This window comes from Leucoraja erinacea, chromosome 11 (genome assembly GCF_028641065.1).
Source record: "Leucoraja erinacea ecotype New England chromosome 11, Leri_hhj_1, whole genome shotgun sequence".
NCBI lineage: Eukaryota > Metazoa > Chordata > Chondrichthyes > Rajiformes > Rajidae > Leucoraja > Leucoraja erinaceus.
In genome coordinates this window covers 47,378,431-47,393,317 of record NC_073387.1, presented here as the reverse complement: position 1 = coordinate 47,393,317, position 14,887 = coordinate 47,378,431, and the positions used below count along the sequence as shown (strand labels likewise).

At 43.5% G+C, this 14,887-nt stretch overlaps 1 protein-coding gene across 1 annotated transcript in view; it reads right to left on the bottom strand.

Moving 5' to 3' along the window:
* Positions 1 to 14,887, bottom strand: part of LOC129701769 (rho GTPase-activating protein 26-like) — a 140,573-nt gene that overhangs the window by 64,704 nt on the left and 60,982 nt on the right. Inside the window, 4 exon segments of the mRNA XM_055643194.1 lie at positions 4,081 to 4,159; positions 6,159 to 6,253; positions 10,363 to 10,463; positions 10,583 to 10,712. Of these exon segments, the coding sequence (XP_055499169.1) occupies positions 4,081 to 4,159; positions 6,159 to 6,253; positions 10,363 to 10,463; positions 10,583 to 10,712 (405 nt within the window).

Genomic DNA, 14,887 nt, shown 5'->3' with positions numbered 1-14,887 from the left:
AGGCATCCTGGGTCCCGACCCAAAACATATCCTTTTCACCTATCCCTTTTCTTCAGAATTACACCAGCACTTTGTGTCTATCTTTGTTATAAACCAACATCTGTGGTTCGTTGTTTCTACATTCTATTTCCTATATCACTCTTTGCTGCTGGATCTTTCACTACCTCAACGGCAACTTGCTCTACTCTCTTTACACCTATGGCTGGTGAAGCACAGCTCCAATATCATCTATAAATTTGCTGACGACACCACTGTGGTTGGCTGAATCACCGGTGGAGTTGAAGAGTAATAATAAAGAGATAGAACACCTGATTGAGTGGTATCACAAGAAAACTTGCGCAATGGAACAAAACCAAGGAACTAATCATTGATTTCAGAAAGAGGGAGTTGGGAGACCATATGCCAGTTATAAGGGTGAATCGACAGTGGAGGGAATTATCAGCTTCAAATTCCTGTGCATTAACATCTTGGAATGGGTGGCACCACGAGCGGCAGCCTCGCCAGCAGTGGGTCTGTCATTTCAACTTTTTTTTGTTTTTTTAGTATGTCTAAATGTATATGTTAATGTCTCTCGGTATGTTCTTATGTGGGGGGTGGGGGGAAATAGGGGGAAACCGTTTCCAGTCACTTACCTCGGCGGAGATGCGACTTTTCTCCTAGTCGCATTTTCGCCCTCCCTCGCAGCTTGGATTAGCGCGCGGCCTTTCCCGGAGACCACCCAGAGCTTCAGCAGCAGGCACGACGCGGACTTCCATTGCGAAGCCAGAAGAAAGGCCCCGACCGCTGGCCTGCTGACTTTAACATCGTGAAGCCGTGGTCTGCAGAGCTTTTAGCAGCAGGCGTGGAGCTGACTTTACCATCCCGGAGCCTGGGATCCGTTGGCAGGGATCACCAGAGAAGAGCTCCAACCGCTGGCCTGCCTGCGGCCTATAACATCAAGAAGCCGCAGTCTCCGGTAAGAAAGTGGCCGATTTGAGTGCGTTTCATCCGTCCCGACATCGGAGCTTCGATCATCCAGACGAGAGGGCCTGTACATCAGGCCGTGTGTAGCGGCGACTGCGGAGGGTCAAGGCCCCAAACACGGGTGAACAATAAGAAGGAAGACTGACTGAACTTTATTGCCTTCCATCACAGTGATCACTATGGTGGATGTTTATGTTAAGTTCTATCGTTCTTTTAATTGTGTTGTGTTCTTTTAATTGTATGGCTGCATGGTAATCCAAATATCACTGTACCTTAATTGGTGCATGTGACAATAAATGTGAATCTGAATCTGAATCTTGGAGGATCAAAACTCAAAGTGCTGGAGTCATGGGTCATGTAGCATCTCTGGAGGGATGGATAGATGACGCTTCCAGCATCTCTGGAGGGAATGGATAGGTTACCTTTCGGGCCGGGACTTTTCTTCAGTCTGAAGAAGAATCCCAACCCAGAACATCGCTTATCCATTCTCTCCAGAGATGTCTACTTGCATGATGTCTTGATATGGCAATTCCAATGCACAGGAATGCAAGAGGCTTTAGAGAATTTGTATTTTTGTGTCCCATCACAGGTACAGTCCTCCCCACCATTGAAAGCATCTACGTGAGATGCTGTCTCAAGAAGGCAGCATCTATCATCATAGATCCCCACCATTTAGGCCATGCCTTCTTCTCGCTTCTACCATCAGGCAGGAGGTACAGACCCCTGAAGTACCACATCGCCAGGTTCAGGAACAGTTACTTTCCTACAAATACCAGGTTCTTGAACTAAATTGGACATCCTTAATCATACCATGGCAAAGGAACACTGTGGGCCACTACTTGCATTACCGCCGACTGTTGTGTATTTTTTCACTAATGTCGCATTTTCTTTACACAGTCTTTGTTTTTCACTGCCTTGTAGAATTTGTGTGTAATTTAATTAGCATTTATATTTTTATGTTTCTGCGTCTACCTACCTGTTAAGCAAGTATTTCCATTGGACCTGTATCTCACCGTACTAGTGCGCATGTAAATAAACAATTTGATTAAGGCATCTCATTTCTGACCCATTGAAGTAGTATATTGCACAGGGTAAAAGGCTCCATCCAATAAAGCACCATCAAAGCTTGAGCTGTTGTTTCTGTTGCTGTAGCCCTCAGGTGTAAATTAGGATGGGGTGAGAGGAGAAGTAGTGATCTTGCCTTCAAATCTAGCTAGTTCTGTAACCTCAGGTCAAAGTATGTTTCCCAGCAAAGATCTCAAACAAGAAATCATGCCAAATGCAGGTGAACAGCTTTTACTTGACTATATACTTTCCCATTACATACCTCTAGTTTTAAGTGCAAGCAATTGATAATCTAATTGTTTTGGGCCTTAAATACACATGAAACTATTAACTCTGCATGAACAAATTTTTGGGTCTTTAGATTCTGTGATTCACCATTAGTTTTACATTTATATAATGACTGATTAACTTTAAATTACATTGACTGCAAAGAATCGCAGAGTGATATGCATAAATGCTGTGGCTGAACATGGTGAACAGTGTAATGAGGATTCACATATATAAAACAAAACAGCTGAACTCCATCCTCTCCAGCATGTGCAAATCCTCCACTGTTCTCTCCATGCTTAACACCAAAGTGTGACCACTTTGTACGACAAGACCAGAATCAGATTACTACTAGAGCATTACTGTCACTTGGAGGAGAATAAACGAACTGCAGACTGCAGTGCATTGAAAGTATTCTTTCCATCAGCTTTAGTGGCAAAATATTACAGAGGTCTATTTCATACTCAGCTTTTGGAAATAGCCTTAAATATTGTACATCTACATCCTTGTCTGTTGCTCTCTACTGACAAAACCATAGATAGTTATAATGACTTATGTTCTGACTTTCTCCAGCATTAATGTGGATCTCCATGTCCCTCTCCTCCACAGATTTACTCAATCTTAAAGCCCACACTTCATTCTTGGGAAAGCTCCGTATATATCATCACAAATTAGATTCATAGATTACAGAAGTACACCTTCGGCCACCATGTCTGTGCTAAACATGATGCCAAATTAAACAAATCCTGTGGCCGTACGTGATCCATATCCCTCCATTCACTGCATATTCGTGTGCTACCATTATTGGATCTGTTTGCACCACCAATATTGGCAGTAATTACATTTCAATACTTGTGATTGCAAACTATCTTAACCCTGTTGTCAAATGCCTTGCATGTAGACAACATCCACTGCACTATTCTCACCAATCACTTTGTCATCTCCTCAAAAATCTCAATCAAATTCATAAGACTTGGCCTCCCCTAGACAGAACCATGCTGACTGTCCTTAATGTGCCCATTCAAATCACATGTTCCCATACCTCCACATGACGCCACATACCCCTAGGTCAATAATCACTTCCAGCAGCAACATTATTCAATGCTTCCTTTAAATAATGGGGTACTCGTGGATGAACTATACTTCAATTTCTATAAAAAACTAAAAAGGTACTTGAAGAAATGTGATTGTGGAAAACGAAAGATCTAGCTGTAGGAGATAACAGAATAACATGGTATTTTCAGCTTGTTAAGATTTAACAAGTGGGGTTTCAACTTACAATTTTGAATAACATGCTTTTGATTATTTTTCTGGCCATTTGTAGTATTTTTCTACAATGTACTCCTCGTGTCAGATCTTTTTTGTCACTCACTTAATCTGTCTGTATCTCTCTGTAGCAACTTAGTTTTCCAAAAATAAAGTCTGCTTCATTTTCCAAAGCTAATGTTTGAAACTAGATTCACAGGCACTGAAAATTGAAGTATAAAGATTCAATTTCAAATGTCACAACCTCACATTTCCATTTTCCCATTTAATAGCTGTCAGTCTTTTCATTTAAAACAACGTGAAAGGATCAGAAGTTATAAGGAGCAGAATTAGGCCATTCGACCCATCAAGTCTACAGTGCCATTCAATCATGGCTGATCTATCTTTCCCTCTCCTGCCCTCGCCCCATAACCCTCAACACCCGTTATCGATGGTTGTAAACACAGAACAAAGGGTTTGACAAGCAACAAACTAGAAATATAGACCTGGTTCATCAATGATAATGATGGACATACTTACAGGTTCTCTGCCATCCATGGCTTCCATCCACAGCCTCCTGTCCTCCTCAGAGAGTGCTTGCATGGTGATTATGGTTGCCCTGCAGAACACATAATGGAATAAAAAATTATAACCATGATAGACCCATTCAACTTATTTCAATAAACTTAATTTCCTCTGAGCGAGAAAACTTGTGCACTAGATCCTAAAACACTCCGAGGCACAGGATCTATTTTATTGCAAATAAAGCTAGATAGGGCTCTTAAAGATAGCGGAGTCAGGGGATGTGGGGAGAAGGCAGGAACGGGGTACAGATTGGGGATGATCAGCCATGATCACATTGAATGGTAATGCTGGATCAAAGGGCCGAATGGCCTACTCCTGCATTAATAAATAAATAAATAAATAAATAAAACCATGGCACGGTAATATAAAGGAGGAAAGAAGAAGCAGCCTGAAAAATATTTAAATTTGGGTGAAATGCTGATAATGCGACAACTTTGGCATCTTAAGCTTATATTTTTAAATTTGCGCTGATGTTGATTATTTTTGGTGGAGCTATACAATTTGGATTTTCCAATGAAATATTACTTCACTGAAAATCTAAAAGGAAATCCGGCCAATTGGGAATACTACATTCTAAAATGAAGGCAAAATAATTGGGTTGAGTGGGAAAGATATATCAGCCATGATTGAATGATGGAATAGACTCGATTCTGCTCCTTTGACTTTTGGACTTATGAGAACATGTTGAAACGCAGCCTATCCATTTGCAAATATTCAATCTGGTTCAAAGCATTTAACAGTGATAAACAGTTTTCAAACCTTAAATCGGAGCCAAAAATAATTTCTAACTCTCCAACTAATAAATAAAATGAGGTGCTGTTTAAATTGTTCATGTTATTCCAGGACACTGCCAGATGACAATGTTATTAATAGGCTAGATGGAATCCAACATTAAACCATGTTGGGACCTCAACTAGGAAGGCTCATTAATTTACATTCAAACTGCCCAGAAAACAAATTATCAATGTTGCTACCCACATTCACCCACCGCATCATAAAATGGTTCAAAACTCTATCACCTGATCTTCCCTGGTCCCAACACACAGCTGCCAAATTCCAAGTGCCCATATCTGCCAGTGCACTGGAGCCTAATAAAGGTCCTGTACTCCGAACTATATAGACCTGGGGACATTATTTTTGCACTATTTTTGTCTATTTATTTGTCTGTTTTCTATATACTGAACTATTGTTTTCAGTGTTTATTGTGAGTTTTACAGAATACTATATTTACATATCTGTTGTGCTGCTTCAACTAAGAATTTCATTGTTCTGTTTCGGGACATATGACAATAAAACACCCTTGACTCTTGAACTATACCCTGATTATGACCTCACCTTCCCTCATCAATGACCAGGTATCCATACACTTGCCCCAGCACCCCACTGATTCAGTCTCAGCCCCAGATACCATATTTTCATTCAACACCACAGATGTTTGCTGCATTGGGTCCACAACTTATATAGTAATTCGTGCACCAAGCAACAACCTTCCAATGACTTTTAAGGAGCATATTTGTTTCTAGGCCTTGCTGAATCAAGTTGCTTAAGATTCTTATCGATTCCTAAAGTTTTCAATGGCAATTGACATGCAAAGGATAGGAAATTGGAATGTAGATGAGTGATGGAAGCAAGTATGCTTACAAGTAATAAAAAACTGGACGGGCACGAATCACCAACACTTAGGCAGCTGCAGACCAATAACTCGTGAATGGGAGTAGAATAAATAGGTAATTAATTGTTAGAATGGACATGCTGGGCTGAAGGGCCTATCACTGTATTGTATGAATATAATATATTGAGGCAACTAAAATTAGTTATTTTGCATTTGCCAACATTTAAATTTGACTTTTTAAAAGATACAGAGTATAAAATGCAGCATTCTCCAGAGCAATTATCTGAAAGAAATATGAGCATGCTTAAAACTGGACAGTTTAGATCTGAATATATACAAAGTAGATCTATGTTTCCATAGGTCTTAGATGGGTAGAAATTTCATACAAAATCAAAAGATGCAATGCTCTCAATGAATTCACCTGTCTGCTCCTTCTATGTCAAAACAAAACCTCTTCTCAATGGAGTCTGTTTTTCTTCTAATGCATGATTTGAGGATAAATAGTTCTTCATCCCCCTGTTAAAAGCAAATGCACAGTCAGTTGATGAATCATATATTTATTAAAATTCTGGATGTTTGGTTGTTTGTCCCTCTTGCTTTTCAAACTTAAACTTTTTCTGTGATTCACATCGCCTCGAAAACCCGACGCGGTAACATTTTTACTAAAATTGTTCAGGAATCTGAAATATTTTTCAAATCTAACTGTTAACTATTTTTCAAATCTAACATTACAATTTCTCCCCCCCCACCCGCCCTCTGGGGGGGGGGGGGAGGAGAGGGCCCATCCTCTCTGCATCCCCCCCCTCTCTGCCCCCCCCCTCTCTGCCCCCCCTTCCTCCCCGTCCCTCCCCCCACTCTGCCCAACTCCCCCCTCCCTCTCTCTCTCTCCCCCCCCTCCTTCGTCTCTCTCCGCCCCTTCCCCGCTCCTCTGCAGCCCCCCCCCCCCCCCTCCCCCCCTCACCACTCCCCTCCCCCTCTCTCCTCTCCCTCCCACTCACCCCGTCTAGTGTCATATAAATTTATTTTAAAAGAATACACAAAAACAGCACAGGGACAGGTATAAATGCCAATGGGTATAGAATGTCTCAGGGCTGCTGCTGAATATATTAAATCAAATTAAGATTTTTATTAAACAGGTGCAATAAACATACATTACAAAGTAACATCATAATGCACGCTGTTTAAGATAGACACGTCATGAATATTGTTTATACACTAATTTAATTCTTTACTGTAGCTTAACTGAACCCACCTGAAAACTCAAGTATCTGATATATAAAAAAATAATAGTAAAAATGTTGAATGTGGTTAATTGAGATAGTAAAGGCTACATCATTTCCTTTCAGTATAATGAAAATATTTTGCACAACCTGCCAAAGAATTCTGAATCTACAGACCTGATTTCAAGCTCCATTTGTAATATCCACAATGAAGATGAACATATCACCAATATTCACAGAGCCATTTTCTCGATTATGATAGGGCTTACATTGATAGCCATAGAGCTATTTAACTATGGCACTCTTTTTGTAGATAAGGATTAAAAAACATACTTTTATTCCATTATCAGGATTTAAAACTAGCAAATTTAGTTGAAACAGTGGCCAAAGAAGTAACAATAAGTAATCACTACTTTCCACCTCCATGACCATTCCCATCTGACAGAGATCTTTCTGTGGTCACATCTGTAAGAAACATTAACAGGACTGTGGAAGATAATTCCACAGATAATTCTGGGATTTATATCTTAAAATCTACTAATCATACCATTCCAAATTGGGAACCAATGAGAACAGAGAGATGATAAAGTTAAGAACATGGATCAACTATTAACGATATAGAATGGAGAAAGATGAAAAAGTGATGGGAGTATATTTATCCTGAAAACAAATTAGTGTTAGAAAAGATAGATAGAGCTCTTAAAGATAGCAGAGTCAGGGAATATGGCGAGAAGGCCGGAACGGGGTACTGATTGTGGATGATCAGCCATGATCATTGTGAATGGTGATGCTGGCTCGAAGGGTCGAATGGCCTACTCCTGCACCTATTGTCTATCGTCTATAAACAAAATGTGCTGGAAATATATAACAGGCCTAGTAGCATCTGTGCAGAGAGGAAAAGTGTCAATGTTTCAGGTCACAAACACAAAATGTTAAAGCTCAGACCCTGCAGGACCTACCACGTTCTTCAATATGTTCTGCTTTCATTTCAAATTGAATGCATTAATAATATTTAGTTTTTGTTCATCTGGTACTTATTTTCACAAACAGAAGTATCAAATAGATGCTAAAATAAAATTCTCTGCTAATATACCAATCTGTGAATTATCTTAAATACCATTCACAAGCGATAATTTTAATACCTCCTTACAAGCTTAAAACTTAATTTCTCCTATTTGCCCTCTCAACTCAGTCCTTTGACACTGGTGATTGGCTTCCTTTACAATGATTACAGCATGTGAATAAGTCCTGTGTGTCTTGGCAACCAGAACGGAAATGGTAATCACGCTGCAATTGGCCAGGGAATTAAGCATCTTGAGAATAATTTCCTGATTTGTGTTCTATTGTTTTAACCACATAATTCAAGATTAGATTCTAATTGTTTTATGACTGTTACTGTGCAATAGTTTGATTTGTGAGCTGGAGCCTATTTGATTTACAATTTATTGACTCCATTAATTAGATATTGCATGTAACTTTGGTCATTATAACCAGTGACAGGACACATTGTTGGCTTACGAGAAGGATACAAGAATGGTGTACTCAAAGAATGGGACAATTTTCACTCGAGCAGAAATTGTTAAAAAATGTTTTATCTAAAGTTTGTGAAACTATGTTAGATTGTCAGCTGTGGCTCAGCTGGTAGTATGCTTCTGAGTCAGAAGGTTATAGGTTCAAAATATACTCTGGAGATTGTATTCAAAAATCCAAGCTGTTATTTTACTACAGTGGTGAGGAAATGGCAAAGGCATTGTTTTACAGATGAGATGTAAAACTAAGGTTCCATCTGTTCTCACAGATGGATGTAACAAATATTATTTTGAAAAAAGAGCAGTCGTTAACCTTGGTGTTTTGCATAATATTTATCTATTATTCAGTACCTCAATTATGTACTTATTATGAATATACTGCCAAAAGTTACACATAAGGAATTGCAGATGCTGGTTTACAAAAAAAGACAAAGTACTGGAGTAGCTCAGCAGGTCAGGCAGTATCTTTGGGGAACATGGATTGGCGACATTTCGATTCTGACCGTTCTTCAGACTGATTGTAATAGGGGCAGAAAGTTGGATAGATACAGGTGACAGGAGGGTTTTGATTTGCAGATGGTTGGACAAAGGTTAGAGACAAAAAGTGTGAGATAAGGAAGGGGATAGAGGCAGGGGAAATGGAGAAATGGGTGTGCATACAAGTGAAGCAAGGGGGAGAAGGGAGGGCGAGAATGTTGTGCGTGGAGGGAGGGGGAGGGGGCATGTTTTTTAGGTTATTTACCTAAAACTGTAGAGCTCAATGTTCACACCGTTGGACTGTAAGCTACCCAAGCGGAAAATTTGGTGTTGTTCCTCCAACTTGCGTGTGGACTAAATCTGGCAATGGAGGAGGTCAGGACAGAAAGATTAGGATGGGAAGGGGATCATCCAAGAGATCCAGCAGGCTTAGTGGACCAAGCGGAAGTGGTCGCCTAGTATATGCTTGATCGTGCCGATGTTAAGGTGCATTGACTGCAGTAGATGAGGTCAGCAGAGGTGCTTGTGAACTTCTGTCTCACCAGGAAGGACTGCTGGGGCCCCTGGATGGAAGTGAGGGAGGAGGTATAGAGACAGATGTTAATCTCCTGCAGTTACAGGGGAAAGTATCTGTGGAAGGGGCGGTTTGGGTCGAAAGGCATGAGTGAACCAAGGAGTTGCAGAGGGAGAGGTCTCTGCTGGCAGCAAAGAGGAGTAGGAATGGGAAGATGCCACTAGTGTTGGAATCGTATTGAAGGTGGCAGAAATGTTGGAGAATGATGTGTTGGATGCAGAGGCTGGTGGGGAAGCGAGAGAAGAAAGAGAGGAGATGTGGGTAAAGGATCTATCTATGACACCAGGAGGAAAACGACATTTACTAAAGAAAGAAGGCATCTTGCATGTCCTAGAATGGAAAACTTCATTTTGGGAGCGGAGACAGAGAAATTAAGAACAGGGGATGGTATCTTTGCAGAGGCAGATTGGGAGGAGAGGTAGTCCAGATGACTGCGGCAGTCAGTGGGTTTAGAGTAGATGTCAATCAATAATCTGTCCCCTCTGATGGAAACAGGGGATCAAAAAAGTGGAGGAGAGGTGGAGATAGTTCGTGGATTTGAGGGCAGGATGGAAGTTAGTGATGAAGTTAATAAAAATCAGCGAGAAGAATTTGTTGCCGTTAAAGAACTTGCTGTTGTAAATAATGTACGATAAAGCAAGTTTAATTTATATGATCAATAACAATAGGTCCTGCAGATTGCATTCTACCAAAATTATTAGAGACAGGAGTTCTTTAATTCTGTTGCTGAAATGTCAATGTTTTACTTAGGCCAAAAGAAGATGATTTCTACCATGGAAATGTACACTGCCAGAACAATGCACTCCAATTGGAAAAAAAACTTACTATTTTTCCTCCAGTTTTTTGGTCAAATGGCACCATGGTAACTTGTTTTGACTCTTTTTGATAAGTGCAGTAGTGCTTCACCCAACTGGATCCAAAAGGACCTAGAAAGGAAAATATTTAGAAAATAATTCCATATAGAGCAATGCAATTTCCTTTGCAATTTCTGAAGAATTTTCAAAGCAACGATTGTGTACATTTAGTAATAACTATGTGTCCATACTTTTTTTCTGTACGAAAAGATAACCTTCCATTGAGTAAGGGCTGATACTCTGATGTTCTTGAGGGTTCTCCTTCATTTTCTTCATTAATGATTCAACTTCAGGTCGTGTGCCTTCAAACCTGTCCCGTGTCTGTAAATAGATGCAGCAGTCATCACAATAAGATAGACACAAAGTGCTGGTCAGCGGGTCAGGCAACATCTCTGGAGATAAAGGATGGGTAACGTTTCGGGTTGGAACTCTTCTTCTGACTAAAATTAAAGGGGAGGCAACTGGAGGTGGGAAAAGGCCAGAACAAATCAGGGCCAGCAACAGAACACCATGGAGACCTTAATGGCCCATTGATTGCTCGGGAAGAGGTGATAACGAAGGGAACTATTGTTATAGATTCTGTACTTCTGAATTTGGTTTCCATCAGGGTGAAAACATTTGAATTAAAATGTATGTAATTATATCACCAACTTCAATTATTTTGTAAAATGGGATGGTCGTGTCTTCACATCAACTGATGGTTGAGAGCCCCATAGATCACAAACATATTGGCATATATATTTCTCTCTCATGTATTTGAAGCAATATGCTTAAATGAATGTGGCATCAGTGATAAAAAGATGCAAGCAATCTTAGATTAGCATAAAAGAGGCATTCTTACTTCATATGCATGGCAATTTTCACGTGACATTGATTGAATAGGAATAGGACCACTTTATTGGCACATGTGACTAGGCACAGAGAGATTCTTTGCTTGCATACACAATGTATACAAATAGCAGCCACCTACGGCGCTGACAAATTTACAAAGCACGCCAGCTCCTCCTTTTGCCCCCTCCCCCACCCAACAGGTACCCATGCTGGGTCCTCCATTGTTCCTTCCCTCCCCCCTCACGGCGGTCCTCCACGCTCTCATCGACCGCGAAGCATCGCCGTCGCGTGGAGGCTTCACCACCGTCAATGTCCCATCATCGCGAGGCTTCTCCACTGCCGCCACCGAGGCCTCACCGCTGCTGACCCCCCACTTCACGCCTCCGTGGTGCCGACCCGGGCCCCAGGTGTGGGCTCCATCGGCCACTTCGCCCGACCCAGGTCTCTACCCGTGAGGCCCTGACCAGGCCCAGACCCAGGCTTCTTCGCTGCAATCCAGGAGGCATCGAGACCAAGGCGCCTCGATTAAGGCCTCCAGCCGCTTTCCTCGTCCACAGCTGCGGCCCGTCGGGAAGCCTTCCCACAGATAGGCATCTCATGCCTGAAGAATCTTTAACATTCTTACTCAACACACATTGAAACCAGCACTTTTTAAAAAACCTCATCTAAATAAATATTAATCTTTTCAACAAGTCATCTGCAATATACTTCATACAGGCAGTTTAACAGACTAAAACTTGGTAGCTAACCAAACTAAATAATTCTAAAATTTTGTAGCTTACTAAAACCAAACTAAATCATTCGGTGGGCATGGTGGCGCAGCGGTAGAGTTGCTGCCTTACAGCGTTTGCAGCGCAGGAGACCAGGGTTCGATCCCGACTATGTGCTGTTTGTACGGAGTTTGTGCATTCTCCACGTGACCGCGTGGGTTTTGTCTGAGATCTTCGGTTTACTCCCACACTCCAAAGACGTATAGGTATGTAGGTTATTTGGCTTGGTGTATGCGTAAATTGTCCCTAGTGTGTGTAGGATTGTGTTAATGTGTGGGGATCGCTGGTCGGTGTGGACTCGGTGGGGTGAAAGGCCTGTTTCCCCGTTGTATCTCTAAACTAAACTAATCGTACTTTCAACTTAACTTGAATGAAACAACGTATTTTCACCATGTGCTCAAGATCCTTTTATTAGTGTAGATCAGTGCATGTTCCTTTAACCATAGTGACCTCCCGTATTACTAACCACTCCCCATTGTCTCCAGTATAATTGTAGTGTCCCCACCTCTAGCTCGCTCTCTAGCTCCAGTGATGACCACGGACAGCTACAGCATAGTGCCAAAGAGTTACTTTAATAAACAGTTACAGTAAAAGACTTGTGTGTGCAGTAAGTCATTTTACATGGTGTCACAGCGGTAGACCTGCGTCTCCTGTTTATCGGTTTTTATTTTATTAATTCTTTCTCCTAGTCCTTCCCTCCGTTCCTTTTATCATGTCCCACTCCTGTCGTCGACCAGACACGTTGGTGTTCGACACGGACATTGTCCATCGCTGGACCGTGTTCCAGCGCGATTTCGAACACTACATTGCCATCGCCCACCCTGATGCCACTCCTGCTGTGCAGGCTCACCTATTGCTCAACCTCGCGGGACCTGCAGCTATGGATCAGTATGCATCGTTCCATTTCGCCGCCGGAGAGGACCGCAACGACCCGGTATGTCTCCTCGCTAAGTTCGCTGCCCTCTGTGATATACCCACCAACAACATCATCGAACGCTTCAAATTCTTCCAGAGGCAGCAGCTGCCAGGCGAGCCTGTCGGCACTTATATTGCCGCCTTGCATCACCTGGCTCAGCGCTGCCGCCTTGATACAATCACCCCTGACGAATTAATTAGGGACGTCCTGGTTAATGGTCTCCGCAACGATAGACTGCGTGAGCAGCTCTTAGTGAAACCCGATCTGACACTGCGGGATGCTATGTATGCTGCACGCATGTCCGAAGCCGTTGGTTCCGTGTCCAGACAGGCTCCCCAGGACATTAACTTCACCGGTCAAGCCGGTCGCCTGACTACGCGACGAAACCCCGCGGCTCTCCCCATAAAGGTCGCCACCTCCACTGTCCCGCGACGCTGCCCTAACTGTTATTTTACAGCACATCCCTCCAACGTTTGCCCCGCACAGGGCAAGACCTGTCTTTCCTGTGGCAAACTCGGCCACTTTTCTGCCGCCTGCCGTTCCCGTGGGAAGCCAGTCCCTGCTCCGAGAAGGAGTCTAAACAACCTCGCCGAACTAAACAACATTGCACTCCCTGATAGCGCTCTGCTTCCTCAGTACGAGCTGGAGGAGCTCCCAGACTCTGATGCACTCCCCTCACATGAAGATCCAACTATTTTTTCACTCTTGGGTGCACCTGCTCTGATTACGGATCCCTCTGTGCATGTTACTGTGAACGGCCATTCCTTTTCAGCCAAGGTCGATACTGGCGCTTTCGCCAATGTTATGTCAATAAGCCTTTTCAAGCAGATCAGATCTGGTGAGAAAGTTCTTCCTGGCGACACCTGCCTCCATGCCTACGGGGGGGGAGTCCTGATTCCCGTGGGAAAGGCAACTCTTATCTGCACAGTTCTAGAGACCTCTCGGCCCCTCACTTTCCACCTTCTGGACTCTGACAACGTCACCCTGCTGGGCGCCCGTGCGTGTCAGGACCTGGGGCTAGTCTCATTCCACCACAGCATTCACCTAGTGCAGGCCCCCATGGACCCACTGACCGAGTACCCCGACCGCTTTGATGACGTTCTGGGCAAGCTGCCCTGCGACTATAAGATTGTTGTCGACCCGAGCGTCGACCCGGTGATTCGGCCGGCACACCGCGTCTCCTTTGCCATGAAGGGCCGCGTGGAGTCTACTCTGCGCGATATGGTGACCATGGGCATCCTCAAGGAGGTGAGCGCTCCCACCAGGTGGGTCTCCACCATGGTCGTCGCCGCCAAGAAGGACAAAAGCGAGATCCGGATCTGCATCAACCCCAAGGACCTCAACCTTGCCATCAAGCGCCCCCACTACCCCATGCGGACGGTAGAGGACGTTGCTGCACAGGTCGGCCCTGCAACTGTCTTTTCAGTCCTAGACGCCAAGAGCTCCTTCTGGCAAATCCCTCTGGACGAACGCTCCTCATTCCTCACCACCTTCAGCACTCCCTTCGGCCGGTTCCGTTTCCTCCGCATGCCGTTTGGAATCAACTCTGCCAGCGAGGTTTTCCAGCGCACCATGGAGCAGCTGTTTGCCGGCTTACCGTGCGCCATCATCGTGGATGACATTCTGGTGTACGGGAGGGACGTTGCTGAGCACGACCTGAACCTCCGCAAAGTCCTGGACAGGGCGCGGGTGATAAACCTCAAGCTCAACCCGAAGAAATGTCGATTCCGGGTCCCAGAAGTCACTTACGTTGGCCATGTCTTCACGGCAGGGGGTCTCAAGCCCGACCCCCAGAAAACGTCAGCGGTCACAGATATGCCCGCTCCTACCGACGTCCCTGGCCTGCAGCGCTTCCTGGGCATGGTCAATTACCTGGGTAAGTTCATACCCGACCTCAGTGAACTGAGTGCCCCCCTGCGGGAACTAATCAAAAAGGACTCCGCGTGGGTCTGGCTCCCGCACCACCAGTCGGCTTTCGT